Source organism: Chelonoidis abingdonii, chromosome 20 (genome assembly GCF_003597395.2).
Source record: "Chelonoidis abingdonii isolate Lonesome George chromosome 20, CheloAbing_2.0, whole genome shotgun sequence".
Classification (NCBI taxonomy): Eukaryota; Metazoa; Chordata; order Testudines; family Testudinidae; genus Chelonoidis; species Chelonoidis abingdonii.
Window position 1 is genome coordinate 23,452,969 of NC_133788.1, and position 25,756 is coordinate 23,478,724.

Below are 25,756 nucleotides of genomic sequence, written 5' to 3' on the forward strand. Positions count from 1 at the left end.
GCAGAGAATGCACAAGTACTCAAGGAAGTGCATCTTCGCACATGCTGATCAAAACCACCCACCCACATCCAGCAGCCAGGGCCTGGCTCCTGAGTAAGGGCAGTTGCTACAGTACGCTGGAGTGTGTTAACACCTGCCTCCACTCCGCAGCCAATGAGTTCATTTTATCCTTGTGTGTTGTTGTCGTGGGGAACTCATGCTATGTCCCATGGAATCACTGTGTGATGACAGACAAGTAGGATAGGATTATAGGCGTATCAGACTGACAAGTATTTTGGAGTGATGAGTATGTACAGTAACTCCTCACTTAACATCCTCTCACTTAACATTGATTTCAAAAGTTATGTTGCTGCTCAATTAGGGAACATGCTCGTTTAAAGTTGTGCAATGCTCCCTCATAACGTCGTTTGGCTGCCTGCTCTGTCCACTGCTTGTAAGATTCTGTGGAATAGCAGTGACTTTACAAGGGAGCATTGCATAAGTTCCTCTTCTCTGCCCCCTCCCTCCCAGCGCTTCCCCCACCCCCGCTGCATCTCCGCTTCTCCCCCTCCCTCCCAGAAAGTCCTAAGCACCATCAAACAGCTGCTCCGGAGAGGTGGGCATGGGAAGAGGTGGGTCTGGAGTGGAGCAGGGACAGGAAGAGGTGGGCTCGGGGAAGCTGTCGCTGCTGCTGTGAAGGTGCTTCCTAGCATCCTTGCCTGCAGCGGGCTGTGCCTGTACGGGGTAAGCCAGGGGCCCCTCCCCACCACAGTACAGTACTGTACAGTATATAATGCCTTTTGGCTGCCCTCAAAAAATGCCCTTGGAACATAACCCCCCGTATTTACATTAAATCGTCTGGGAAAACTGGATTCGTTTAACATCATTTGACGTAAAGTTGTAGTTCTGTTCCTGAAAAATGCAATGCTCAGTGAGGAGTTACTGTATTAGGTATGTAAGTAAAGCACATCTGTAAAGCAAGCCTGCAGGCTAAGGCCTGTAAGATTTCAGCTGAGCCACCACAGGCCTCAGGCGCAAGGAGACTTGACTCAGGTGACTGACCTAAGACTGACCCTATGCCAATAAGCCCACAAGATTACTGTGAAGGATGTGCCAATAGGGGACGTTACGGAAAATATGTCCCCATCAAGACCACAAAACACCTGATTGGAACATCATGGAAAATTCTGTTCTGGCTGCAGGTTACCCTGGAAAGAGGTTGATGTAAGTAGTAAGACGTTATAAGAAAAAGGGGAACTAAGAACAGACCACGAAAAGTGGGGCACTCCCAAATTTTGGAGGTATGGAAGTACAGATAAGGAAAAGGGGGTTGGAACCTCCTGCACATGCACAAGGCATGGTCAGAACAAGATAAAAGAGGTTCCCTGGTTGGGCTAACGTAGGAATCCTTGAGGGGAGACCCCCGCAGGAATCACCCCTCTATCGATGCCCATCTGTTGAGAGATCCACCAGACTGCACAGTACCTTTGGCACGTGAGTACGAATACAGCCTTGGCTATTGCTTGGGCTCTCTCAGCTTGTGGGGATGGGTATGTGCATGTCACTTACAATATAAATAACTTTTTTTAGCTCGTAGCTGTGCGGTCACTGGATTAGTTCTTCATGCGCTCCGAAGACTGGCCCAGGCAAAGAGAATCCTGAACGGTAATCCTACTGAGCTGAGCCCCACAGGAGCCATGCTCACTCCTAGGGATGTTGGAGTTTAACACAGAACTACCAAGTCAAGGTTTAAATAGAGGCTACGACTCCCAGCCTGATGATGCACTGCTTAGCAAGGCATGCTGACAACTCCATGCCCACAGCCAGCTCATCATGATTCACCAGGCAGAAGCCCTTACCCAGCCCAGCGGTTTGACAGATGGTATACATATCCCTGCGGGATGCCTGCTTCAGCTCAGGCCCCTTCTGCTCTTCATCTTCTGCATCCTCTCCTTCACCTGCAGAGGAACAGTGTATTCAGTGTGGTGTCTATAGAGACACTTGTTAGACACCTGCAGTGCTGGCTGGCAGAGCACGAGTCTTGTGTACTCTGCTGCAAGCTGGAACTGCCCCTGCCCCAGAGTCTCTGGATTCTGGGACACTCCAACTGGAGAATCTGCTGCAGCTTCAGAGAGCTGCCCAATGGAGGGGTGCACTGAACAGTCAGTGAGTAAAAAGCAATACTGTACCAGTGGGCTTCGGAACCTGACAGTAAGTTCAATTGTATTCTGCTTCTACAATTTTAATTTTCAGCATGCTGCAGAACTTTTTTGTACTGAAAACCCGTAATTGCCTTGTGTTCCTACAGTGTCAGGAGAAGCTGGTGGTCTTGGCAGCTAGTCGAGCGGCATATGGGGTTTCTGGTACCTGAGAAGATGTAAGATGTCATTTGGGATCATACTGGCTATGAATGGATTGGACTGATGGAGGGGCAGCTGAACAATGGTTGGTTTACAGAATTCCACAATATGGCTGACTCAAAGCCACCCTCATCTTCAAATACTGGAGGCAGGGCCTGCTGGAATACAATGCCAAGCATTCAGTGCTCTAGTTTGATCTGCAGGGATGGTGAAATCTATAGCTTCCACAGGCTGCACGCGCAGACTGAAGATGAGGGTGGCTGCAACTTGCTCAAGGGTAGATTAGTGAACGGCAGAGCTCAGTCTCCCGGACTGTTGCAAAGGGAAGGGATCCCTAGAAAGATTCGTGACAGATCAAGAGCTAATTTCAGATGGAAGGGAGCAGGGGGTGGGGCTAGGTGGATCATGTGTGCACACATCCACGTAGGCAGTAGGCACCTGCTTGGTTGATGGAGGAGCAACCGTGCTGCCTCTAAATGTTGCACAATTGTTTTATAGCAGCAGCTCCAGCTGCCCCAGGGTCACAAGAGCGAAAAGTCTAACTCATTTGGGACAAACCTTCCGCCTCTTCACCATCCTCCCGGATTCGCTTGTGCTTCTTTCGGCTGGCTTTGGCAGCATTCTGCATCTTAGGGATGTCTCGCCCGTAGTACAGCAAGAAATGGTTATACACGTCCTTCAGTTCATCCATGGACTGCACGTCCTTCAGCCTACAGTGTGCAAAGGCAGCATGTCATTCCCATGTGGCCCTGAGCTGGGACCCATGCACAAGGAGCCAGCTCTGTGACTGATTAGTCCAGCAGAGGCAGAAATCCGGTTATTGCCCTCTGAACGCTTACAGACAAGGAAGCTTCAGTCTGTTTCCCGTCTCTCTGGCTTCACAGAGAAACTCACACAGAGAGACTGCAACAGTCACACATTGTGCTGCTATGTGACCATTTCATACTGAAAAGGTGCTTGGTGCTGGGATCCGATGGCTATAAAGTAAAGCGAGGGACATGCTAGCACCAGAGTTCTCATTGGCCTTTTCAGGCTTTAGGAAGTGCTCACTTCTGTTGTTTGGGAGACTCCAGCAACATCATCCCTCTAATCTGCAGTGCCTGATGCCTCCCAAACAGCACATAAAACCCAGGGGACTGGACTCGATGACCTCTCGAGGTCCCTTCCAGTCCTAGAGTCTATGAATCTATAAAAGCTGCCCTGAACTCAACTGTCGTTTCAGTGGGTCATGTTCACCCGAGATATCTGTGTTTCAGGGTGGGGGGAAGCGATCCCATTTTGGACAGTCTGCAAGCCACTTGGAGATGAAAGGTGCTGTATAAGAATACAAAAGGTTATAGGACCATACCTCTCCATGTCAGTGGTATCAAGCGCCCTTATCCCATCAGCCAAAGGTTTGTCTGGATCAGCAGAGATTTGCTCATACTGATAGGCCTGCATCTTCTCAAACAGACGGGTCAGGTTCTGCTTGCGGATCTTTAGCTGGGTCCACTGTAACATGGTAGCAGAAATAAGTGTGCGCTAACCCCCTTCTGTCTGGAACCCACTGTCTGTAACGCTGTCTCACTGCTACTTCCTCCCCTCCAAGCTCGCTGGCCAAGACAGGTCCCTAACCACCCATGCTGCTGGTACTAGAACAACATTCGTCAGCAAGGAAACATCTCCAACAGCGGAACCCAAGTCTGATAAGCACAGCAGGTCTCATCTCAGAGAGCTGTGCTCAAAGCAGAGCAGGCTTTGGGCAGAGGGCACCAGGAGGTCCTGGCTCACTGCTGCTGGAAGAGTCACTAGACCACAGACAAGTTTAGGAGAGCGAACAGGGCAATCCCTCCTTTCCCAGTGAGTTGTGCCCCATTGCTCAAAGGTAACAGAACCCCAAGAAAAGGGACAGCCTGGTCTCTAGTGTCAGGAAAACGGGCTGCAGCATTCCTGTGTGGGGCTGGATATACCTAGCAGACCTGGGGGTCGGGGACATGGCTGAGCTGTTGATGAACTAACAGTGGGTGAGAAATGCAATGCGTCTGCTGAAGTCTCAGACAAGCACCATTCTAGAACAAACCCCTTGCCTCTCACCTTCTCATCCCACTGCCAGACCCTCCAGAGGTCATTGATGTGCAGCTCCGGCTCGACGTACTCCTTTCGGTAGAAGGCGATGAATGGGACCTAGGTGGGAAACGAGACCCATCAGTGCCCCCTACTGGCAGTCAGGAGTGTGGAGAAATGCAGTTACCCCAGGTAGTGGAGAGGAAAAGCTGCCAGGACTGAGCACACAAGGGCTGTGGGGAGCTGCCCTCTCCTGCCTTGCTATGGCATCGTATTTTAGTGCGGGACTCTGGCAGCCCCAGGCATTCGGCAGCATGATACTGCCCTCCATGTGCGCTCCCACAAAAGTAAATCAAAGGGGCTGTTGGTCTTTAGGCAGCAGTGCAGGTGCCAGCCTGGGCTGAGGCGAGTGTGGATTATAGATTACAGCCCCAGGAGTTCTGAGTCACCATTTACCCCTTCGTCCCGCCTCTTAACTGCAGAACCTTCATCCAGCCTTCCCCTGCAGTTGCTCTGGCTCCTGTCAGGCCAGGTGTGCTCAGAGCAAGTCACCCTGCGCTTTCCCTGCCTGTGCTGGCCCCCGGGAACTCTACGTTGACAGCCGCTGCAACCCCGCTGCAGAACTGCAAGCTACCTCGAAGTGCTGATTCCTCAGGAAGTTCAGGGCTTCTTTAATCTTCTGTATGGTGCTGGGCCCCTTGCGGCTGAAGCTGCTACTGGCCTGGCCCCGCTCCAAGTAATCAGAACTTTCCTGCAAGAGGGATATCACGTCTGGTGCTTCCAGAGCACTGGGCAGGCTGCTCTTGTCAATGGGGAGACAGGCCCACCCAAGGGAACATGACATCCCCAATTAACAGACACTGGTTTGAGAGCCTAAAGCATCAGCCCTTTGTGATTCCAAGTGCAGTTTGGATGAAGCATCTGATGGAGGTGACTGATGGGTAGCAGTGAGCTAATGATTAACGCCACTCACGACCCCCACAGCACTGCTCCAAAAGCTTTATGAACTACAGTGCCTTATGGGCCGCCTGAGTGAGGCATCACCCCTTCAGTTCAGAGGGAAATTGAGCCAGATGCAAAAGTGACCTGCCCAACGCTAGAGAGAATCAGTGACAGAGCAAAAACAATTCAGGTGTCCTATCCCCCATCCTCTTCCTGTTTCACCACTAGATGGGTAAGGAACCCAGGCATCAACTGTCCCAGTAAATTAGGTACCACCTCACTCCAAGAAGAGTCCAGGAAGAGTTTTCCCAAGCAAAGCATGCTGGAGAGTTAGAACAGTAGCCACCTCAGACCTGGGGTCCAAGGAGAAGCCTGTTACCTGCAGGGAGATGGTAGGTGTGGCAAAGGCATTCCTGTAGATCCAGTCAGCTTCTTCCTCCAACTCATCATCTTCAGCACTCTTCACAGGGATGGAGCGCAGCTGGGAGGTGAAGGGAGGGCCATGGATCACTTGCAGCTTGCATTACACATCAGTTCTGAGGGGCCCACAACCATTCCTTTCATTCTGCACATGTCTGGAAGGTCTCAAAAATGCTGCACCCTATGGGCTCCATTGACAGCAGCTTTTCAAAGCATGCATCTTTGGACTCCGAGACCTACCTGTGCCCAGCTTCATGCTAGGTCACCACCAGATCGCTCTTTTGGGAATCACTGGCAGAAAATTCTGCAAGGGGTGCACAAGTGACACTGCAAGTCAAACCAGAGGCTCCCAAACCACGTGTGCCATGGCCTCTTCTATTCCAATCACTCTGTACCTCTTGGGTCTAGCCCTGTTCAAAGTCACCTGCCATATCAGCGCTCTCCCTGCAGTAGCCACACAGAGCATCAGTGACTTTGCCATCAGATTCTTGTCTCTCTCAGCATTTAATCTCCCCCATCTCGTCTATCCCTGGGCTTGCTCCATCTGTAACGTGATAGTGTAGCAGGGCACGACAAGTCTGGCTAGACCCCACGGCTCTTCCCCCAAGAAGAACGTAGCACTCCCACGTATAGGGCCCATTGATTTGATGAACAACCAACCAATTCAAATTCAATATTTAAAAGAAAAAGGTCCATAGCTGCTTCCAGCATTTCATTCCCAAGAGAGTGGGTTGAAATGTCCGCCAAGGGTTCAGGGGCTGGGGGAGGGCAGAGAACCTTGAAGGTTCCAAGGGGGTCAGGGCTATGGGCAACCGGATGAAATTAAAAGGGAACATTGAGTCTGAATCTCAGGAAAAATCCCAACTGCGAGATATGTCAGACTGGGGAACTCTTACGACAGGATGTAGCGAAAGCGCCAATTGCTAGGGTCATTAAAGAGGAGATTATACTAAGCACTAGCAAACGTCTTGTGGGAAATGTCCTGCATTAGTTAGGCTGGGGTGCAGACGAGGCTGGAAAGTCCCAGCAAGCTCTCTCTCCGCTTTGTAATCTCCATTCTCATGATGAAGAGCTGTAATGGATGGGATCCAGCACCAGGGACAGCTGGGGAACTGTACTTCACACCCACATTGGCAACACAGACATCCAGTGGCCAGGGGAAACCCACTGCAGTTCCCATCCTGCCTTTTCAGCACCAGCACACGGGGATAAGGGAACCAGGATCCTAGCCTGCAGTCAGGCCACACCCCCAAAGAGCTGCACTACAGACCATCAGCTCTCTCTCTGCTCTCACTGGAGGCCAGGAGGCCCTCTCAGCAGTACGGACCCCTCACCTGGAACCTCTCTGGCATGTCGGTCACACGGATCTCATTGTCCTGGTCTGTCAGGTGACTGCTCTCCAGCTCACTGGGCTCGTACATCTCAAAGATGCTACGTCGACTGACGCGCTTCTTGGCAGTCTTTTTGGGTCGGACGCGGATCTCCCCTTCGGCCTCCTCATCCTCGTACTCATATTCCTCCTCCAGCTCCTCATCATATTCATTGTACTTCTCAAATTCATCATAGTCAAAGTCCACTCCGAAGATCTCCTGAGCCTCTTGCAAAGCACTGGAGGACAGACAAAGCTTCATTAACCCCCAAGTTCCCTGAAAACCCTTCTCGCTGGGTGTGCGTACCCTGGCACCTGCGTTCACAGATTCAAGTCGAGCATGGCAGGGAATGAGATGGATGTTTACTTAGCTCATGAAGCTGCACTCACAGCACATGCTACTTTGTGTGGAAAGAAGAGGTATGTAATCAATTTCCAATTAACTTGCCCCCAAGACCTTGCCCCCTCCCAGGAAAAGCATGGGCACTACATAGCTGTTCTGTGATGGCCAGGGCCCGATGGCAGGGCCTTCTCATTTACCAGAGGCGTTTCCTCCAGTGCCCTTTTCAGGAAGCAGGGAAATAAACCTGGTGAAACTATAACAAGTCTGCCCAGAGCAGAGGAAGCTAACACTTTCTCCAGGCCAGCTAAACATCTGGTACTCTCAGCAGCACTATCTTGAGAGAGGAGCCTTCAGGCCTAGAATGACACCTGTGGTCTCAGCAGGAACTGGGAAAATGACAGGAAGAGGGAGTCCCTCGTCCCAGCACTGGGTGAAGTGGATAGGAACGGTACATCCAAGGCACTACCAGGAGGATGCAGATAAAGTATGGGTGGGCCTGGCTCAGGGAGGCATGGAGATGCCCCTGCTAAATGACTGGTCGGTGTCCTTGCAAGAAAGGGGGAATCTTCTACAGGGGAGGAGAGATTTGGCACTTCAGAAAGTCACAAGCTATGGACTTGGACTCCTGGATTTCATCTTAGCTTGGTTTCCCTAGGAGGACCCCAAGGTGACAACATGGAGATAAGGAGGAATTGGCCAGACTGTCATTGTGAGGGCTGAGGAAACTGAGTAGCCTCCCCACAAACCTCTGCTTCTACTTACGCATCTGTGTAGCCAGGGAGTTTCTTCCGCCACTTTGGCTTCTTCAGAGGTTGGCCATCATCATCCACAATGAAGTCGTCAATGTCTGGACACAGAACAGGGTTTAGGCTATTCAGAGCTCTGATAGTGCGTACCCAGAGGCCACACAGAAAAACCTCTGCTACAGGTTTCAGCTATCGCTGGGTGCTAACTAGCCAAGCCACCCATACCATCCAGATGCCTGCCGGGAAGTTCTAACCCCTAGAACTCCAGAGATCAGCCAGCGCTAAAGCCCACACTCCCAAAGATTAAGAGAGCTTTGCAAGGCAAAGCCACCAGAGCCAGAAAAAGCCTCACTGGGGGGATATCAGTCACTGGGTTAAATGGAAGGAATACGTGCAGTGCATCCCCTCCTGCTGGCCAGTGATGCTGGGCTGCTGCCTGAGGGAGGACTTCTGGCAGGAGCAGGGCCTAATGGCTCAGCAGTTGTGCTATCTAACGCCCAGAGATAGGCACTCTGTTCCCTTCATGTGAAGCTGTCACTATCACCATTCTGGGGGCAAGTGAGGCCAGAAGAACAGCAACTCTAAGCAATTCTCTTCCCTAGTCACAGCCTGGCCACATCTGTACCCCATGGCTGTACACTTGGTTTGGGAAGTAAGTGGGTGCAGAGCATGGACAGCAGCAAGTTCATTCCCACCCTGGGAGCAATCAGCTCCTCCACCCAAACACTGGGCACAGACAAAGTCTTCATATGCACAAGAGCCGAAGCACAGAGAGTCAAAGCACTTGAAGCAATAGGACACTGATGCCTACCAGATTCATCTTCCTCGTCCTCTTCCTCCTCTTCTGGAGGAGCTATGGGAGCATCGACAGCCTCGCCTCCCTCTTCCCCTTCCCCATCCTGGAAGATTTCTTCAGCAATGGCTTCCTTCTCATGTTCCTCCTTCCCATAATCCTCCTCTTCATCATCCTCATCATCTGACATTTTTCGCACACGCCTGAATTTTTGCTACAGGAGTAAAGTAATCCAAAAGGTCCCTGTCATCACAGACACCACATAAACGCAGCACGTTCTCTACCAGAGCCCTTCCAAACACTCCCTACCCCCCAGCAAAGTATCCCAACCACGGGGAGCACTAGCACACCAGTGCATTCCATCAAGTGTGCAGGGCCTCCCCAGGCCTGGGCACAGCCCTGCCCATCATTCTGAGGGCCACACCTCTCTCTACCTTCCCAACACCCCACCACTCACCCTCAGACTGGGAGAACTGAAGGCCTGGCCTCCACAGCTGTCCTTGACTTCCACACTACAGAAGTGCTCATAACACACCCATGCTGGTCTCAACTTTCCAGCCCCACCTTCCCCCTCTCACTTACTAACCCAAGCCAAGGTCCCTCACCATGCAAAATATTGGCATGAAAAAAGAACTCACTCTTTTGACTTTGACACCCAAGTTCTCTTCAATGAGGTCAAAATCGTCATCCTCCAGACGGTCATCGAAAGCTGGCAGGAGAGAGCAGACACAGGTTACACTCCCCCGTACTGGTCAGTGCACAGCACTGAAACTGAGCTAGTGCCATTACTGCTCAGGCATCAGACCCTGGGAGGGCTAGGTGAAGCCCTGTTCCCCACTCTGCAGCTCCAGCAGCTCAAACAGGGCAGGTGTGCGTACTGCACCACACTGCCTGCCGCAGAGCCCAGCTTACACAACTTACTGCGTTTTCTCTTTTTGTGGCCAACATCGTCCTCCGAATCGCCAGAGTCGCTTGCCTCTTCCTCTTCCTCCTCTTCCTCATCATCATCATCATTAATGAATCCCTTTAGGTTCCCCTGCTCATCTTGATCATCAAGATTCTCCTCCTCCTCCTCCTCATCTGAGATGGACAGTAACACAAGTTTCAGAGGGGCTCAGGACACTTCACCCAGACTACTAGGTTATTTGCAATGAGCTCCTCTCTCAGCTTATCTGTTGGGGACAGGGGCGTCACAGAATTCAACACTTTCAAGCCGCACTCAAAGCAGACTCTTGCCCAAGTCAAAAGCCCAGCATTTCAGCGGCCTTACCAGGCTGCGTGTGCATTGAGAAGAGCATTACAAGAAGGTCTCATTGCTAAAACAATTTTGTGCCATCGAAGTTAACATTCATCTCCAGCGAGCAGCTGGGTTACCCTAGCTCTGTCCGTCTGAACAGTGGGAGGCAGGCTGCAATGAGCAGAAGGCCAGAGACTCTGGAACCCCCTGTTCTTCCCCCTCAAACAAAGCCCAAGTTCATAGACCCTCCCAGCTGACTCCAAGGCCTGCTCACTGGAGCTCTCTCTGCAGAGAGAATGGGGGGCTGCGTGTATGTCTGGGGAACTTCTTTGCTTTACTGGGGAGCATCAGGTGGTTCCAGATGTTGATGGCAGGTGATTTGGTACTTGGGAATAGAAAATATGCTTCCAAGTGCTTTGAGGATGAAAGGCACTAAAACATTCAATGGGACTGCCTAGAGCCTGCCCTCCTATGCTCATTATGCCATGGCTTTGTCTTGTGTTCCCCACAGATACAGGATGCCAAACTGAATAACTAGGGATCAAATCCTTTACACAAAAATGCATTAAGGGCTTATCTATACGGGGAAATTTACCAACCGAACTATACCAGTATAACGCCATGTGTGGCCACTCTTACTACAGACTAAGCATTTCCCTGCGGGGAGTTATGCCTGTATAACTACAGTGGTGTGTTTATACCAGTTGAGTTTTACTGGTAGTTTTCTCCATGGAGATAAGATTTCCCAGTCAGTGGGGACGCACTTGCGTGTCTGTTTCTTGGGAGAGTGCTGCCTTATATGGCCTGGTGGCAGTTTATAGTTCACCACCAAACCCTCCGCCTCGCAGTGATGAGAAGAAACCGTTGCTAATCACTGAAAGATGGAAGAGCTGCCATGACTGTTCAGGACATGCTGAGAGCGCAGATGGGTCTGATGACAGATGAGCAAACTCACCATCTTCCTCTTCTACAAACTTCTTGTTTACTCTTGGAACAACCTCCCCATCATCGTTGTATTCCTCCTCCGACTCCTCAGCCTCGCTCTCCACAAAATCAGACATGGCTCCGGCGTCTCACACCCCGCTCCACAGAGAACTACCTGGCAAACATGAAATGCCACTTACAACCAACCAAGGAAGCAAAAACCAAAGAGTCACAAATACAGGGAGAAAGTTAAGGCAACAGGATTTCAAACCATTTATGAAGCCCCCTGAATTACCCATAATCCATCCTGCATGAACACACCAGTTGCCAAGGATCATGCAAATCAGACAGCAGCCGAGAGCTTCTTGAGGCTTTTAACCTGGTCTGAGTGAGCAGACAAATCACAGGAGCAGCCATCGTTACAGAGCTGAGCTCCTGTCTCATCCAGAAAAGCAGCACCACTTGATCGCTGCCCAGAAACCTATGAGATATACAACCTCAATTAAGGTTTTAACATGATTAAATGTCACACTTGGCTAATGAAATAAAAGCTAGAGAAGCCTGATAGGGTATATTGCTGACTGGCTGCTTACCAGCCTAGACAAACAAGGCAGCACATTGTTCACAGAGCTCCAGGAGCCAAAGATGGCAAACTTACTACAGGAGAGGGCCTAAGAGGACAGAATGCTCCAGGAGTCTGGATGTGACAAAGTGTGACAGTTACACAGCATCACAATAACCCCGCTCTGGATTAGAATGTTTACGGATTACCAGAGAACAGCAAAAGACTCACTGGTAGGATCGAAATGAAGGCACTAGATGAGGACTTTTAAGGTTTGTTTCCAGGATCCAGACCCTTTGACTGCCACTGTATTAGAATGTGGCTTCTGGAAGCAACGGGAGAGTCAAGATCAGCACAAGGGCAAACCACATGTCCAGAGTGGTGGTTTGGATTTACTATTTTCGTTTCCTTTCAACTTGTGGCTTTACAACTCACCATCATTCCCAATTGACTCTGATTCAAAAAGCAGAGACAACAGAATCATTTACAATTCTTCCAGCTAGCACCCTGGTGCGGAAGCAGACCAGACATTGCCTCTGGAGATGGATCGAGAAGGGTTAGAGCAGGGATGGCCAACCTGAGCCTGAGAAGGAGCCAGAATTTAACAATGTACATTGCCAAAGAGCCTCAGTAATATGTCAGGCCCCCTCCATCAGCTCTGTCCCCGCTCCCAGCACCGCCCACCCACTGGCAGCCCCACCAATCCGCACCTTCCTCTCCCTCTCCATACCTCCCGATCAGCTGTTTTGATTCGTGGGGTGCAGGAGGGTTAGAGCGGGAGGAGCAAGAGATGGCAGGTGGGGTGGGGGCAGGGCCTGTGGCAGAGCCAGCGGTTGAGCAGCACATGGCGCCTGTAGCTCCAGCTGCGGAGTCAGTGTCTATACAAGGAGCTGCAGATTAACTTCTGAAGAGCTGCATGTGGCTCCGGAGCCACAGGTTGGCCACCCCTGGGTTAGATGAAGAGGCAGATCTAAAGCACTAATCTCCAAACTCAGTGTTGAAACAGATCTGATGCATACATGTAAAAAGCGATGCGACGCAGAATTTCATTGCCCCCTAGGGAATGCCACCCAGACAAACGAAGTCCAGAAGGCAATCACACACAAGACAATCTGACTTTGGTGGCTTGGGATATGAGCAAGTCCCATCCCCATCTAGCTCCTGGGCTGACCCCAGCTCTAGACATTCAGACTGCACAAACATGGCTGCTTACAGCAAATCTTGGGCCTTCTCCTCGATAAAAACATAACCTAGGGCAGGAGTGGCCAACCTGTGGCTGCGGAGCCACATGCAGCTCTTCAGAAGTTAACATGCGGCTCCTTGTATAGGCGCTGGCTCGGGGGCTGGAGCTACAGGCACCAACTTTCCAATGTGCCAGGGGATGCTCACTGCTCAACCCCTGGCTCTGCTCCTATTCCACTCTTTCCCCTGAGCCTGCTAGGCCCTCGCTCCTCCCCCACCCCCCAGCCTCCTGCACCCCATGAAACAGCTGATTGGGAGGTGCGGGGATGGCTGGGGAGGCGCTGATCGGCAGGGCTGCCGGTGGGTGGGAGGTGCTGGGAGTGGAGAGCTGCTAATGGGGGGCTGCTGACGTATTACTGTGGCTCTTTGGCAATGTACATTGGTAAATTCTGGCTCCTTCTCAGGCTCAGGCTGGCCACTCCTGGAGGTCCTACTCAAACCTTCACACATATTAAAAGCTGCAAGGAAATGCATCAGCCTATGTCTCACAAAAGGAAATCTCACAACAGAGATATGGTACAGAAAAAAACATGACTTTAAAGAGATGAGCAGCTCAGAGCTCAGATTCCACAGTCCCAAAGCTATCTGGGGACTCCTAGCTCTAGCCAGCACTCCCTCCACAACATACTAGAGACACGGACAAATAGTAACAGCTCTGGGCTAGAATGACATCACTCCACCTCCTGGCCAGTCATCAGCCTGTCACCCATATACTGATCCCTGTGCAGAATATCTCCTCCCCAGCATCTCCATGTCTAGCAACGACACACACACACACACACACACACACACACACACACAATCCCTACCATATCTGCTTGAGCTGCTCTCCCAGATGGTAAGGCCACAAACATCTAAATATGCTTTTGTACATGGCTATTGTACCAACCAGCTCAGATGAACTGTGTAACGCTGTAGTACAGCCATATCATGTGTCATTACATTACTACCATCCCTATTTCAGCATGTAGGTGTGTATGAACCAACCACAAACAATTCTCCTGTGTATCTGCTCATACGTGCCTCCTGAAATACAAACAATTACAAAAACAACCAGCGGCAGGCTGAACGGCTCTTTCACACATCTGAGTTTCTAAGTAGAACAGCCTCACTGTCTCTGCCCATAATTCACCCTTTTAAGACTGCTGCAAAGATGGCAGAATTGCCCCCTCAACTCCCCAGCATGCCACGACCTTCTGTCTGTCCTAACTTTTCATTCTAAGCCCAAGTTCTCCTCACTGCATGTTCCAGACACATCATCCCCTTCAGCACGTTTCTATTCCAGCTTGTCCAGTGAGCAGAAGCACAACGGAGAAGTAGCAGCTCATTTACTGGATGCACTCGTCCAGAACAGCCACTCATTTCGAGACATTTGCCATTTCCAGCTCCAGCATCACCCACTCTAAAAACAGTGTGAATGGCAGCAAGCAGAGATTAATTAGCATGGAAACTAGAACTGAGCATGGCTATTGCCATGGAGATGTGGAATCAGATATAACTTTAGATAATGTTTTCACCCCTCAGCTCAAATACTGTATTGAGTACAAAAATTCATTCCAACTCTAGCGCGGAAATCCCATTGGATGCCATGTCAAATGGCAAGCGGGAGTCTCAAAGAATGAGTGTGCTGGAGATTGGGTGGCACAGAGTTGCCTGTCATTGGGAAATGTTGAAATACTAGAGAACCCTGGGAAAATGTGCAAAACTGCATCCAACCCGACACAGGGACAGGCCTCTCGGCCCCACAATTATATTTGCAGAAACTCCTGAGGATAATTATCTTTACTGCAGGCCTCCCTTGCCACAAAAAGCGCTCACAGCTCTGGAAACCAATGACCAGGATGATATCGTATACTTGGTAAAGAGGTATGTGAGCTGGCTAAAGATAACAGGAATGCAGCAAGGTAACCAAGTACAGAAATTCATGGCTAGTGTTTGTGGAGGTGTGTGACTAAACCTGATCATTTATTTAAAGTCACTGTTTGTGGTGTGCCAGTAATCTGTTGAGTGCACAAGTCTTGAGATTGAAGTTACCTTTATGCCTGTGATACCACAGTGAGACGTCAAAACGACCTTCCTTAACACTGAATATAGGTTAATTTTTCCTGCTTTTTATTTCAGCAAATGCATTTGGTTACGTTAACACTCTGCCTAGCAGGGCTTTGGAGCGGAGCCCAAAGCTGGAGTACGGAGCAGCTCTGGAGCAGTGGAGCTGCAGGTTTTTGCCTGGAGCTGGAGCAGAGCCGGAGCACAGTTCCAAAGCCCTGCTGCCTAGGCAGTTTGTGAATATCAGTTACGGCACTTCGTACTGAGGGTTTGAAATGGCATTTTGCAGTACTGTGATGTTAGACAGCTGGTGATGGAAAACGCTAGTGCCCTGCCTTGAGACATGCACACAGAACCCGCCCTTCTCTCATCAAGCAATACAAGGCTGGGCCAGGGGGCATTCATACTCTGCTCAGATCAAGGCCACCCCGACAACTTTCTAGAACCCACAAGTTGCCCTTAACTGGAATAAAACAAAGCAGATAGCAGCTACCCTCGCCTTCAATGCAGAGATTACAGGTCTCGCTAACTACAATCAGGCCACTCAGCTCAAACCAGATTATCACAAGCTGTAGGTTCTCTCTCTGTTTAGGTGAAGGAAGCCAGGAGCTGCATTCGGCCTGGCTGAGTTGCTTTGGCATTGCTGCTCTCAGCGCTGAAACACCTGTACAAGACTAGCCACTAATGCAATCAACCCAGCAGTCTCCTAGTTGCTTAACAAAACACACATGCACATGAGTGCTGTGGCATACACAGCTCTACAAACACCGTACACCAATGTTTTTGCAGAAGTTAATCCAAGGACAAAAATATATCAATATTGTGATTAGTGAGTCACTGCAGAGAGTCAGAATGTGTCAGGCACAGATATCAGCACACTGGCATTTTCTCTCACTTCACAGTGCCTTGTTCTGGGTGAGCAAAGCAGCAGTGGCAAGAAGTCCCAGGGAACATTTGCCTGGACGATGGGGGCTGTGATGTGGGGGACAGGAGAGAAAGGGAGGATGCACAACATAACCTTTGGTATTTACATAGCCAAGATGATGCCTCCTTCCCCAAAAAGGCGACATTCCTCTTGGCCAGAAGCCACTCCACTGCAGAAACAGCTTCAGAATAAATATTGCTGGAGGAGAGAGAAAAAGCCAATCTAGGCTTCAGGAAAGAAAAATAATGCCAGAGTACATGGTGGGGCATAACTCACCACTCAGATTCACAAACAAGGGAGAGAGATGCCCTAGTCACTGGATTTAAACAGCTACCAGAAAATCCACCCAAACTCCTACATAGATCGTTTAAGGGCATGTGTGTATGTGCAGCTCCACAAGATGCCACTAAAGGGGGTCCCTTTGAAAGGCTGAGAAATCCTGGACTAGCAGCTGATCACAATGGTAACTTCTGGCCTTAAACCCTATGAAAGACATCACACTGAAGCACCATGACGCATCCAGATCAGCACCTTGGACAAAAATACCCTTCAAGAGCAATTAACTGCAGGGGGATGCTCAAAATCAAACAAGAATTATTTAAATTGGAATGTGGATCTCTATCTGTTAATCTCACCCTGTGTCTAATGTGACTGTAAGCAGCTCAGTGCAGGGATCACATCTCAGTGGGTGTGCATAGTGCCTACCACTATGGGGCCTGCAGGCTCTGCCCAAACACCAGTACAAATTTCGAGTTTAGATTTTGCAATTCTTTGTCTTTATTACAAAATCTAAATGACCCTCCCGCCACCCCACCCTCCATACATTGCAATGCCAGGAAATCCAAGAGTGAAATCATAAATACCACTCTGCCACTCAGGCTGGCTCTAGCCTCTGGAAACAAACACCACAATATTATTCCAATAAAATCTAGCGACAGCAGAAATTTCATCCGGACAGTCAACTGGCAATTGCCTATAACCCACTACAGGCAATTGCCAGGCCAAACTCCATCTAGGTGTCTCCTGCTTCAAATCACCTCATCAGGATAAAAAATAAAAGGCACTTCTCCTAAAGCAGCTTATGATTTTCAGAGAGTCAGTCAGTAGTTTAAATAGATATTTTGTCAACTACATACCTGAACTGAAAAGATGTAATTATTTAAATTATACAGATCCCTATTAACACTGACCTAGTAAATTCATATTGCCACCGAAGTATGATAAACTCCCAGCTCACATTCTAATTCCACTTTATTTAAATGCAAAGACTCAAGGGGGCGGTGGGGCCTCAGACCTGTACCCAGCAACAAGAATACCATTTTAGACGTTTAGCCCATAGTCCACAGCACATATTATCCAAATATGAACAGTGATTCTGACTTCCAGTGTGAGGTGGTCCAGAAATGTCCCTTTTTTCTGTTATTTTTCTTTCTATGAATCATATATAGCATACCCAGCTGCTGTACGTGTCCCTGGTATGAGTCCTCTGGCTCTTCTCCACTTCTGCCTATTCCCTGGTATTGATTACCTTCAAAAGACTCATTTGTTTGACCAAACTCATAGTGTTATCTGGATATTTATGTTGCTCAGACTCCATAAACAGTAGCTATACACTGTAAAATCTGCTTGATCCTAATACAAGGCTGTCATTTCCCCATCGCAATACTGTATTCCTTGTTTCTCTAAGACACTAATATTGGGGGATTGGCCCTTTTCCAAAAAACAAGCTATCAAACATCTGGCTGCTAGTAGTACCTGTATTATCATTGGGTCCTTCCAAGTCACTAATTGCACCACTGTGGGTTCTGAGGATAGCCAAATCTTAGTTATTTGTTACAATTGGTGGTATTTTTAATGTCTTTTGAAAACTAGCTATTTGTAACTACAAATATCCAAGCAACAGAATAGGAAGGAGACACTCAGTAGTGCTTAGCAACTCAGCAATTTGGGGATCCATCCACACCAATGGTGCTACCCTACTGCGCAGTGCTGAAGTGCCATGGGATCCTTTGGGATGAAAGATGTACAGAGAGGTTGCATGAAGCTCCTGCAGGGAATGGTGCAAAAGTTTAAAACCCGTTTTAAAACATCTAGTCTCTATGGAACCAAAGGTTCAAATCAGAACAAGGGCAAACCAACTCTGTATCCTTCCAAAGATAAGGTCAGTAACACACAGTTATTCTGTGGGTCCCTTAAGGTAATGCCGGAAAACAGTGGCTCTCAACCTTTCCAGACTACTGTATCCCTTTCAGGAGTCTGATTTGTCTTGTGTATCCCCAAGTTTCACCTCACTTAAAAACTACTTGCTTACAAAATCAGACAAAACACACAGAAGTGTCACAGCCACACTATTACTGAAAAATGGCTGACTTTTTCATTGTTACCATATTGTTATAAAATCAATCAACTGGACTATAACTACAGTAGTTACATTTCAGTGTATAGTATATAGAGCAGTAGAAACAAGTTGTTGTCTGTATGACATTTTAGTTTGTACTGCCTTTGCTAGTGCTTTTTATGTAGCCTGTTGTAAAACTCAGCAAATATCTAGATGACTGGATGTACCCCCTGGAAGACCTCTGTGTATCCCTGGTTGAGAACCACTGCCTTAAAAGAAAGATCCTCCCTGCTAACGTTAAAGACCACACGGCCCTTTTTGTAAGGGGAAGGGTTTGGCCCCGTTCTCTTTTGGGCCGGGCGACACCCATCCACAGCAATGTTGGTATCCTACCGCGCAGTGAAGAGGTGCCCTGGGATCCTTGGCAATGGAAGGTGGACAGAGAGGTCGCAGGAAGCTGATGCAGAAGCCCTCATTGCCTGCTTACAGCTATGACTCAGATTTTGTTGCCCAGTGCTTGGAAAACAGGTTCTCTCAGCTCCCTGTGCAGCAGGCTGTAAAGCACGTAGGCCTCTATCTAACCCAGGGAAAGGCGAGTCACCATTGCAGCTCCGGGGCCTTTTCATTCCCCCCCATACGCCCAGCGGTTCCCCCCCGGGCGAGGAGCTGCTGCAGTGCCACCTTCGCAGCAGGCAGCCGGCACAACGCGGCCCCGGGCACGGCCTGAGGCTGGGTTCCCACCCGTGCGAGGCTCCGGCCACGCGAGCCGGCTGCGGGAACGGGCCCCCCGGGGCGCGGCTGGGCGCTCGCGGCGCAGCAGAGATGGGAAGGGGAAGGGCCCGCGGGGGGCGAGAGAGAGGGTATGGGGCAGTGGGGGGGTCCGAGGGGCGGCGGCCCAGGAGGACCCTCCCCACCGCTGCCCGGGCGCAGAGAGGCGCCCACGGGCGACAGGGGCCCGGCCCCCCGGCCAGAGCCCCCACTCCCGGCCCCGGGAGGGCCGCGCCCGGACTTACCCGCTGGGCTCCGAGACTCTCGCCGCCTCCGCTCAGGGCCGAAGGGAAAATGGAGGCCTCCGCTGCGGCGGAGATAGGTGGGAGCAGAAGAGCCGAGACCTCCGGGCGCTCAGACCGTCACTCGGAAAGTTTCCGCTTCCGGCTCACGGGCGCACTTCCTGCCTCTCTAGGTGCGGAGAACGATAGGTTCCGAGGGCGCTGCTCTATGGTTCCGGTTGGGTGGGGTTCCGGTTCCGGTAGAGAGGATGCGGCGCTGGCGAGTCCCGGGGCCCCGGCTCCTGATACTGGTGGTGGGCCTGGGCGCGGCGGCGGGCTCCGAGCCCGGCCCGGTCACCTGCGGCTCCGTAGTGAAGCTGCTCAACGTCCGCCACAATGTCCGGCTCCACTCGCACGACGTGCGCTACGGATCCGGTAACGGGGCGGGCCTGGGCCCCGCCCGCGATCCCCTCCCCCTGGTCCCCTGGCCTGGCCCCCACCTGCGATCCCCGGTCCCCTGGCCTGGGCCCCGCCCGCGATCCCCTCCCCCTGGTCCCCTGGCCTGGCCCCCACCTGCGATCCCCGGTCCCCTGGCCTGGGCCCCGCCCGCGATCCCCTCCCCCTGGTCCCCTGGCCTGGCCCCCACCTGCGATCCCCGGTCCCCTGGCCTGGGCCCCGCCCGCGATCCCCTCCCCCTGGTCCCCTGGCCTGGCCCCCACCTGCGATCCCCGGTCACCTGGCCTGGGCCCCGCCCGCGATCCCCTCCCCCTGGTCCCCTGGCCTGGCCTGGCTCCCGCACCTGGGACCCCCCACCTGCCCGGTCCTGTCGCCTGTCTCTGATACCTGTTATACCCAATAGCTGCCCTCTCTGCACAGGACTCTTTCCTGTATCCCATCTCCGGGTCTGCAGCCCAGCTGCGCCACCCCATCCCTTCCAAGGTCCTTCTCTGAAACCTTTTTCCTGCACCATTCATGCTGGACTGGACCTGTCTCCATGGACTGAATCACTTTCTGTCTTGTTCTTCCCATCCCTTCCCCATTGCTACATATTGTTCCGAGCTTGGTCTGGAACCGAGTCCCCTGCCTGGTCTCATCCCAGAAATCTATAGTTTTGGTACAGAACCTGTTCTCCCCCGTCCACCCAGTGACATCATCTGCATCTGTTGCAGGTTTCTGGGGAGCCTTGTTACCCTCAAAGTTCTTTTGAAGGCTGAGTATGTTGTCTCCTTCTCTGGCGGAGCCTGGGGTCCCTGCCCCCCTTATACTCTGGCTGCACTTGGGCAGTTTGTGCGGCTCTTAAAACCTTTGGAAGGAACGTAGTCCTGTTCCTGGTTTGTGTGCTGCTCTACAGCATGCTGCCGATTGCATTTTATGTTGGAAACTCTATAAGGGACCCAGAACATCAAAATATTTTGTTGAACTAAAACTGCCTGATGAGCAAATTCCTGCTTTTGGTGAAGTCTGTCCACAGCCTTCTCAAGTGTTTCTTGCCTTCTGCAGTACTTAAGAATTTGTGGGCAGGTTGCACGCTCTCTGACTTCTTTTCTGGTTACACAGGTAGTGGGCAGCAGTCAGTGACGGGCGTCTCTGCTGTGGATGACAGTAACAGTTACTGGAGAGTTCGGGGAAAGACATCCATGGTCTGTGAGAGGGGGACTCCTGTACAATGTGGGCAGTCCATCCGGCTGACCCACATCAACACAGGGCGAAACCTGCACAGCCATCACTTCACGTCGCCTCTCTCAGGGAACCAGGTAATCTCTGGAGTTAGAGTTGCGTGGAGACCTCTGCAGGCATGGCTCCCACTTATTTCTCTGGCATTGCCTGACGAGGGTCTCTGCGGGGAGGTCTGTGGTATAGCATCAGCCTTGGCACCCTTCTCTGCTCACTGAGTGGTCAGTACTTAGTTGAGGGGGTTGGACAGGACAAATCTTGACCTATCTGCTTGAGAGCTGGGCTGGTGCTTGCCTGAGACAGTGACAGGGGCTACCCTGCCCTGTGTGCCTGAGGGAGGAGAAAGGCGTTGTGTGTATGACTGCAGCAGGGAGAGACTTGTCTATAAGTCACTGCCATGAAAAGGCAAGTCCTTGCAGACCCCTGCCCCCTTTTCCAGTGGGAATGCTGTTCTCTGTGTCAGTCCTGTAAATCTGGCACGATGTGATTCCTCAGGAGGAGGGGGACATGGAGGTATGCTCCTTAATTCTGATCCAAAGGCCTAAATCCCTGCTCGTGCTCAAGATTGGAGGTTTCTTCTTCAAGCTAATATATAACCTGTACCAAGAATATAATCATTCCATATTCTAGCTCTTCTCTGAGTGGCTCACTCTGTCTCGCAGGGAAGTTTTCAGAGGCACACTGAAATGGTGTTTCCTTCTGCTGTTCTTGCAGGAAGTCAGTGCGTTTGGGGAGGATGGTGAGGGAGACTACCTGGATGACTGGACTGTTCTGTGCAGTGGGACCTACTGGGTGCGGGATGGCGAGGTACGGTTCAAGCACTCATCTACTGACATGCTCCTGTCTGTGACTGGGGAGCAGTATGGGCGACCTATCCATGGCCAAAAGGAAGTCCATGGCATGTCCTACTCCAACCAGAACAACAACTGGAAGGTGATGGAGGGGATCTTCATGAAACCCAGTGAGCTGTTGAAGACTGACACCTATCATGCTGAGCTATGATGGACTGTGCTGGGGCTCCTCAATACCTCTACCACACAGTGTTTATCTCCTGAAGGAACCAGTCTGTCTCTAAACGCTTCTGGAGAGAGGCTATTCCTGCACTGGTTGGCACAGGCCAAGGAGCAGAGCCCTGGGTCTCCTGGTTATTCATTGTGTGTGTAATTCTCTGTATTATTTAGGGCTTTGTCTCTTGCAGGGTTCTACTGCAGTTGGTTTTCTCCCTGCAGAGGGGCTAAGAGAAACTCTCCCTCCACAGAAAAAGCAGGAAGGAGGGACTTTTAATGACTTGTGTTTATCATCTTGTACTGAGTCTGTTCCCATTGTAACTGCCCTGAGTGTCTACCGCGTTGACATCCTGCTGCCCCTGTAAACTCCATATTGCTGACATTCATGTACAGATGTGCCCGGGGGAAGAGAGCTGCTGACTAGAACTGGGCTCATAAAAGAATTCAATTGTCAAAGAGTGGGTGATGCTTTATCTTGGTCCCATTCATGTTTGCTTACTGACAAAATTACTCCAAGGCATGGAAATCAGCAGCAACTCCCAGGGGGTAGGCAAGTGTCACAACACATCCACTGATGAGTGGCACAGATTAAAAAATAGGCCAGCAAGCAAACTAATAGCACTTATGAAATAAAAAAGCCCCAGACCACTTGTGTCATGTCATCCGAGCACCAGCAGAGGTGTGGCCAGCTGCTGTTGGCAAGAGACAGGGCATGAGATGAAGAGAATGATAGTTAGTTGAGTTAAAACCAGTAAATAGCAGTTGTTGGTTCTGCCTGCTCATCCAAAATGGAATGAAAATGTTCTGTTGATAATCCCAGGCAGGGGAGAGTGTAACTGTCTCGTGCAGGTGTGGCCAAGGCTCCTGTGTCTGAACACAGGGACGGAGAGTGTCAGGGGCTGTTTGTTTCTGAAGGCTTAAAAGGGGAGACTCCCAACAGCTTCTGGGATTCCAAAGTGTGACCATGTCTTCCTCAGGGCATTCCAGCCTGTACAGGTCAGGGGCCGTTCAGCACCAGTTGGGGAGGGGCTGTTCTGCACAGACTAACGCTGTCATGTTGCTCAGGGAGAGCTCAAGCTGCCACCAATGCCTGAGCCCCCGCAATGGCAAGCCATTGGCTAGCTGAACTATGCCTCGATGATCCCAGCAGGTGATCCACAGCTCATGCTGCAGAGGAAGGTGAAAACCGCTGTCAGTCTGACCTGGGGGAAAATTCCTTCCCCACCTCCAGTTCATTCCCTTGTCTCGAAAGAATTCATGCTTCTGGTGAACTGGTGGGTGGGCTTGTCTTGCTGGAGCTATGGGTGAGCCAGAGTGTGGGTTTGTGCTGAAGTCTTGCCATTGCCAAAGGCCCTGCTGTGCAGGGGAAGAATTCTGTATGTCCTGCACTAGCCTTTCCACTTTCTCTGTGTGATGGATACTTGAGTTGCTGCAGGCTTGTGTGGCGCTTGGTTTCTGCGTTTTCAGGCAGGTTCCCTCTGGCCTCTGCCTGTGCATGAGTAGAGGGGGAGGACCCAGGGAACAGCAGAGATGTATGAAAATAAAAGAACTGTTTTGACCATGAGCCTGTAACTCCCCACAGCATCATCCATCCTTTCAGGCGGGAGGTGGGGGACTCAGGTACCCCAGGGAAGCGTGCTTCAAAGGGACAGGCACGTTCTTAATTCAAACAGTCCAGCTCTATTGCTGTAAATCACCTTTTGAGGTGAGTTTGGATAAACAACTCCTGAGTTGCTGGTTCAGGTGCCGCCTGGAGCAGTAGAAACGGAAAGGCATTCCCTTTGGGTGGTGATTGCTTGGCTTAGAGCAGTTCCTAATGCATGGATGTCCACAGAATCAATCCACCTCCACTACTTCTAATTGACTTCTCAGGGGCAATCCCTGCAGAGGCCCAGAGGTGAGTGAGCCATGGACACTGACCAACCCTCCTACCCCACTAATGCTTCCTCCAGCAAAGGGCAGAGGCCCATGGGATGGTGGCAGAGCATGGAAGAGGAATTGCCCTGCTGTTCCCTGGCCTGTTCTTATAGAAATGAACGGAAGCCTTCTGCCTGCAGGGCTGTAGATCCGCAACTTTCACCAGCCACTCAGTTCACTACGCCATGCCCCAACGCTGGCTGTGGGGCTGGAGTTCTAGGGTGGCAGAAGTGCAGGCTGCTGCAACCTGCTGTATTATTCTTTGTACTTTCTAGCCCAGGCCCTCCTGTCATTTCTCCAAGCAGCATTAGTTTGTGTTGGCTCCCCGCACCCTGCCTCCATTAACAGCCAGCTGTGATTTCATCAGGGAAAGGAGAGCTGGGAAGGGTGGAGGCAGGATGCTGCTCTAACCCCTCTTGCTTCAGTTACACAGAGTGCTGCAGACCACTTCCCTGGAGCTTTTGAAGTCGCTTCCGTGGTGTGGAAAGCACTGTTTGTGAACAGCTCTTCGCTGAGTCCTTGCAGGCAGCTATTGATATTCCAAGGGCATTACCACTGTCCCATCCTGTTAGCTTGGTGGTGCTTACTGGAAGTTGAGTTGGTATTCTGAACCATTCTGATGCAGAACTCGACTAGACACCAGCAAGGGAATGGAGTGATCCTCTACACCAGTTCTCTCTCCGCTCAGCTCCAGTCAAACTCTCCGTTCCAAGTAAAGGCAGTTATGTAACAGAGTGCGTCTCCAACTGAATTGAAATGGCGGGGATGTTAGGGGACCAGACCTGCCCCTGCTGTAGCTCAGCTTCAGCTGAGACATGCTGGCATCAAAAATGCAAAATTGTTTGGTGGACGTTTAATGAAATGGGGTTGGAGAACGAGTTCTCAATGAGCAGGTGCCAGTGTCATCAAAATCACACTTGGAATTGGTATGTATTGGCTCCTGGTTGGTAGCCTCAGCAGAGGCCAAGGACTACAAGTAGGGACTGAATTTCCTTCTCCCCTGAAAGATGGTTCCTCCAGGGCAGGGAGAGAAGCAAACTTGCCCTGTTCCCCAGCCTGCGTCTATTCTGTGAATAAGGATTCCAGTTTTCAGTCCCAAATTCACATAAATTGGAGAGAGAAGTGGAAAAAGACATGCTCCAGCTATGGATTAGTGCACAGTTGGCCAGACACAGAATGCAGACTTTTTAAAGGGGAAGGGTCCCATCAGCTTAAACCTTGAGTTTGGGTGAAAGAGGTGCCTGGATCTCAAGGCAGTGGGTGCTTGGTCCTGGACAGATGCTCTGTGCTAAGACCCTATGGTGACTTGGATGCCATGGTGATGGGCACTCAGATGTCATAGTGACAGATGCCTGGACATCATTAAAAGTGCTAAGATCCTGTGGAGACAGGTGCTCAGACACCGTGGCAGTAGCTGTTCGTATCCCATGATGATGGATGTTCAGGTACAATATGCACTAGGACACCATGACGATAGTTGCTTGGGTGCCATGGTGATGGATGCAGTATTGGACCTGTGCAGAGCAAAGCTGGGATCCACACGTGCATGCCCGGGCTGGACCGGATAGCAAGAGGGTGGCCACAGGATGTTCTTTCCCTCCTGGGACCCTGGGTTCGGGGGGAGGGGTGACATGATGAGGGAGATGGCCAAGCTGCACTAAGGCTCACATCCCAGGTGGTGCCCCAGGCACAGAAACACCCCTCCTCCGCCAGCCTACAGCATCCCTCACCCTGTCAGAGCAGATCCACTCAGTCCACAGTGCTCCCGACAGCACCCCCTTGGAGCTGATCCCCCTCCCAGTCAATCCTCCCCCATGAGAGCCGATCCCCCCAGCGGCCCCTCGGATCCGCTCCCCTCCCCTCCCCCCCCCGGATCCCGGCCCCCCCCCCCTCCCCCAAA

The 25,756-nt window shown here is 51.1% G+C and overlaps 2 protein-coding genes across 7 annotated transcripts in view; one reads left to right on the top strand and one right to left on the bottom strand.

Moving 5' to 3' along the window:
* SUPT6H (SPT6 homolog, histone chaperone and transcription elongation factor) overlaps positions 1 to 19,393 on the bottom strand; it is a 39,940-nt gene extending 20,547 nt beyond the window's left edge. The window contains exons 1-13 of one of the 6 annotated variants that reach the window (XM_032788704.2): positions 19,283 to 19,393; positions 11,188 to 11,331; positions 9,917 to 10,075; positions 9,634 to 9,704; positions 9,014 to 9,209; positions 8,219 to 8,303; positions 7,079 to 7,352; positions 5,704 to 5,805; positions 5,017 to 5,133; positions 4,413 to 4,502; positions 3,688 to 3,830; positions 2,898 to 3,049; positions 1,839 to 1,937 (exon numbers count right to left, since the gene is read on the bottom strand). In XM_032788704.2, the coding sequence (XP_032644595.1) occupies positions 1,839 to 1,937; positions 2,898 to 3,049; positions 3,688 to 3,830; positions 4,413 to 4,502; positions 5,017 to 5,133; positions 5,704 to 5,805; positions 7,079 to 7,352; positions 8,219 to 8,303; positions 9,014 to 9,209; positions 9,634 to 9,704; positions 9,917 to 10,075; positions 11,188 to 11,293 (1,594 nt within the window). In that variant the 5' untranslated portion in view covers positions 11,294 to 11,331; positions 19,283 to 19,393. Of the gene's footprint in view, positions 1 to 1,838; positions 1,938 to 2,897; positions 3,050 to 3,687; positions 3,831 to 4,412; positions 4,503 to 5,016; positions 5,134 to 5,703; positions 5,806 to 7,078; positions 7,353 to 8,218; positions 8,304 to 9,013; positions 9,210 to 9,633; positions 9,705 to 9,907; positions 10,076 to 11,187; positions 11,332 to 16,037; positions 16,102 to 17,686; positions 17,705 to 19,282 lie in introns of those variants that run through there. The other 5 variants (XM_075073972.1, XM_032788700.2, XM_032788701.2 and 2 more) reach the window with 5 other exon arrangements.
* A 98-nt stretch (positions 19,394 to 19,491) lies between these two features.
* Positions 19,492 to 22,395, top strand: SDF2 (stromal cell derived factor 2). The gene is made up of 3 exons (XM_032788706.2): positions 19,492 to 19,693; positions 20,816 to 21,012; positions 21,647 to 22,395. The coding sequence occupies exons 1-3, from the start codon at positions 19,528 to 19,530 to the stop codon at positions 21,932 to 21,934; spliced, it is 651 nt and encodes a 216-aa protein (XP_032644597.1). The 5' UTR covers positions 19,492 to 19,527; the 3' UTR covers positions 21,935 to 22,395.
* The last annotated feature ends 3,361 nt before the right edge of the window (positions 22,396 to 25,756 follow it).